Genomic DNA, 3,778 nt, shown 5'->3' with positions numbered 1-3,778 from the left:
AGGATCATTGATTACAGCCAACGAAACCTGTGAAACTCAAGGAAGAAGGATCGAAACAAAACAAAAACGTACCAAGCCTATTAAAAAACAACACTTGTTGAGGTCTAGGATCATTGATTACAGCCAACGAAACCTGTGAAACTCAAGGAAGAAGGATCGAAACAAAACAAAAACGTACCAAGCCTATTAAAAAACAATAGTTGTTGAAGTCTAGGATCATTGATTACAGACAACGAAACCTGTGAAACTCAAGGAAGAAGGATCGAAACAAAACAAAAACGTACCAAGCCTATTAACATATTTTCTCTAACCAACAAAATTCCCGACAAAATAGCAATGACAGACATAATAGCTTTACTGGCCACGTTATACTTATAAAAAGAGGTGTAGTCGAGGTTAAACACAGCTCTTTTAAGTACACCCCTAGTACCCACTACTCCACTACCTGTTGTGAGCCCCAACCACCCAAGATATTAGTTCCACCACTTCTTTTTTTTTACATCTACAGCACTGGTTATAAGAGTTAATCTCAAATTTCCTTTCATCCTTCAAGTGCTACATTTCTTGTGTGTATAATGTATCTTACTGTATTGTAGGATTTGAGCAAACGGGCAACAATGCTATTCATAATTAATCCCCTCTGCACTGTTGACAAGTTTTATACTTCATCGTATTTTTTAATATTTCAAAATATCTTCCTATGATACTGCTAAATCATTGCAGACACATCAGAGGAAGATTTACTTATAAATATAACCATAATTGTTATGAACACACACAAAACGATACTCGAAACTTATCTTTCAACTATGTGTGACTAAATAGTGACGCATAACAGCTAACTTCTGTCAAAGATCATAAATCAATAATACACAAAACTTACTTCATCTGTCAAGTATTTGATGACAATACTAAATGCTTCGAATCCTAAACATGCGCGCTTAAGTTGCATTTTCAGAAGCTTCAGTTCCTTAGAGCGTCTCTCAGACAGGACTCCAAGTTGATCGATTTCTTGAATCTTTTTTTTCTGGCTCTTCTTGTGTTCTTCTGGAGGAGCTATCTGTGTTGTTTTCTTTAAAGGTGTCTCTGAATGATTAAAAAATCTTCTGATGAACAAACACAAGAGGAAAACCGACAACAGAACATTTACAGTTATCAACAGACGAAAGCAATCAGTACCAATGAACTGAATCCATCTTTCCATCACGATAAGGAAATTGGATTATATTCTTTGTCGAAACTAAAATGTGTCAGTCTTCCTTAATCCTTTCAAACATCGCCTTTTGTTCTATTGACATACTAGTATCTTCTCACCGTTTATTATAAATGAATTAGGTAGGCCGAAGATCAACTAAAAATCATATTGCGTCTGTTCATAAACAGTAAAAATTAAATTTAATTCCGAGAAAAATAACTATACCCAACTTTCTTTTCGAGAACAATGAATTCAACTTCCTATACGGTGTGTCTCTCTCTGAGCTACTTTCAGTTCTGAATAGTTTCAGAAACTGCTATTCTATCGTAACATATTTTAACTACAATTTATTCCTAAACACGATAGAAAAAGTCTGTAATAATACAGCAGCTAGTGAAATAGCGTATGGATAAACCATAAAAGAAACATCACTCGCTCAAAATCACTTCACAAGACAATCTTTAAATAATCCTGTCTTTAGAATATTAGTTTAATGCTCCAGCAACTCCAACAACTTATTGTTTCGTGTATCAGCTGCAGTTCGTACACAGAAGGGGTTTTCTTTCTTTTTGTTTTTTGAATCTCGTTCTTCAAACCAACACAAGTCCGCACAGTGTATCTTACGGAAAATCACGGTCGTAGAAAACATGAACGTGTATAAGATCTCTTCCTACACAGCCTCCTACTAGTTAGTGAGTTCCACGTAAGCAAATATATTATGCGAAGATTCAAACCAGGTATCAGAAGAAATAATTCCCACCCTCTAAGATAGGAGAAAGGCTTAGGTAGTTGATGGTCGATTGCGACATTTTCCTACTGGGTCTGGGTCGGGTCTTTCGTCTGAATATTTTAACACGCCACGGTGTGACTGAATATACTAATATGTGGAGGCTTTCTAATGTATATGTTCGATGAAAAAAGGTTTGATAAGATATGAAATCTAATGAATAAACATCAAACCTGTTGTACAAAACGTGACACGTTTGTTTTTTATGTATTTCTAAACGATTAAGCTTGTTATAATAATATAACATTTAACATATATAGAGGAAATAACTACTATGTTTAACTACCAAGTGAAATGATAGAAGTAGTAGAAACAACAACAACAAAAACACCGAATCCGGGCATTTTTAATTAACTATAAATAAAAACTGTTCTACTTGAATTTGGACAACCGTACTTCAGCTTCCACTTGTATAAATGTATCCTATTAATCAGTAGCGTAAAACGGATTATTCATATATAAAAATCATAAAACATCTCTTTACTACCTCGGTGATTCAGTGGTGAGTTTAAGGGCTTATAATCCTAAAAATCGGGTTTCGATAACCGCATTGGGAAGAACACAGATAACCAGCCCATTTTATAGCTTTGTATTTTACAATAAAAAACAACGTCGTTCTTTGCATATTTATTGATGAATTTAAACTATATAAAAATAGAGGATGATATGCAAGACGAACAACTAAATTAGAGAAATAATGATTGTCACCGAGCTGTTGCTGTTTGTTAGTTAAGCACAAAGCTGCATAATGGGCTATCTGTGCTTTGTCCACCACAGGTATCGAAACCCCGATTATAACGTTGTAAGTCCGCAGATATACCGCTGTGCCACTTGGGGGCGTCACCGGGCTTTCCTAATGGAAAAGTTTGTCGTTCTATTTGGTTCCGTGGCCGATAAAACTAGAGTTATCATTAGGATAGAAAATAAATAACACGAGTTCCCTAAAGTAGCCATTTTAGTGCTTACTTCTCTAGCTAGAGAAAGATAGGACTACTGGCATAAGAATAGTTTTTTAGTCCTATGGAGATCAAATATAACTGCTGTTGGTGTAATGGTTTACAGTACTTTTCCCGACTTTATTTTTAGCAGATAACAAGACTTTTACATCTCCTTCTGCCTTAGAAACCTGAAGCGTAGATGAATCTGGAGAATGTATTAATATATACATTCTTTGTAAATTTTTTTATATCCCAACTTTTTAGTTTCTGGCTTTTTATCGCAACTTTGAGATTTACGCCTTATTAATTCAGGGTTTGTTGTTGTTTCTGTGATATCTTTGAATTGTCTTAAGCTCTATGCTGTATTCGATGAATCTCTTCATCACTAAGACCTGATCTGAATAGAAATTAAAAGTTTTGCTTGGTAGTCATCTGTCAGTCTCTTGGAGACATGTTCAATATCTATTCCATTCTGTTTGTTTTTTGTGTGTGTTTATTTCAGGTGAATAGAGGATGTTAGAGAATGATTCTAGGATGGTCTTTTTTAATTTCAGTTGACAATGCTACTTAAATATGCGCACATGTGATTTTCGTGGTGTATTTAATTCTATTCATGTTCTTCTTCTTCTGTAGCTTTTCCCGTATCCATACGGGGTCGCTATTTTTGACAGCACGTTTCCACTCTCCTCGGTCTTCGTATTCGTCCCCAACAAGGCCTTTCTCTCTAATATCTCCATCCACGCAATCCTTCTCCTTGGTCTTCCTCTCTTCCTTCTCCCCTCCACCTCCATATCCAAAACCCTCTTGCCTATATAATCATCTTCCCTCCTCATCACGTGCCCATATCACTGCAATATT

General features: G+C 35.5%; 1 protein-coding gene across 1 annotated transcript in view; it reads right to left on the bottom strand.

Annotated features, from left to right (window-relative positions):
* The window catches only part of LOC111085486 (microtubule-associated tumor suppressor 1 homolog A-like), a 33,718-nt gene that overhangs the window by 25,266 nt on the left and 4,674 nt on the right, over positions 1-3,778 (bottom strand). The window contains exon 4 of the mRNA XM_022384304.1: positions 884-1,086. Coding sequence (XP_022240012.1) covers positions 884-1,086 — 203 coding nt within the window. The remainder of the gene's footprint in view (positions 1-883; positions 1,087-3,778) is intronic.

This window comes from Limulus polyphemus, unplaced genomic scaffold (genome assembly GCF_000517525.1).
Source record: "Limulus polyphemus unplaced genomic scaffold, Limulus_polyphemus-2.1.2 Scaffold422, whole genome shotgun sequence".
NCBI classification, from domain to species: Eukaryota; Metazoa; Arthropoda; class Merostomata; order Xiphosura; family Limulidae; genus Limulus; species Limulus polyphemus.
The sequence above is the reverse complement of the archived record's forward strand: the minus strand, read 5'-3'. Positions and strand labels throughout refer to the sequence as shown.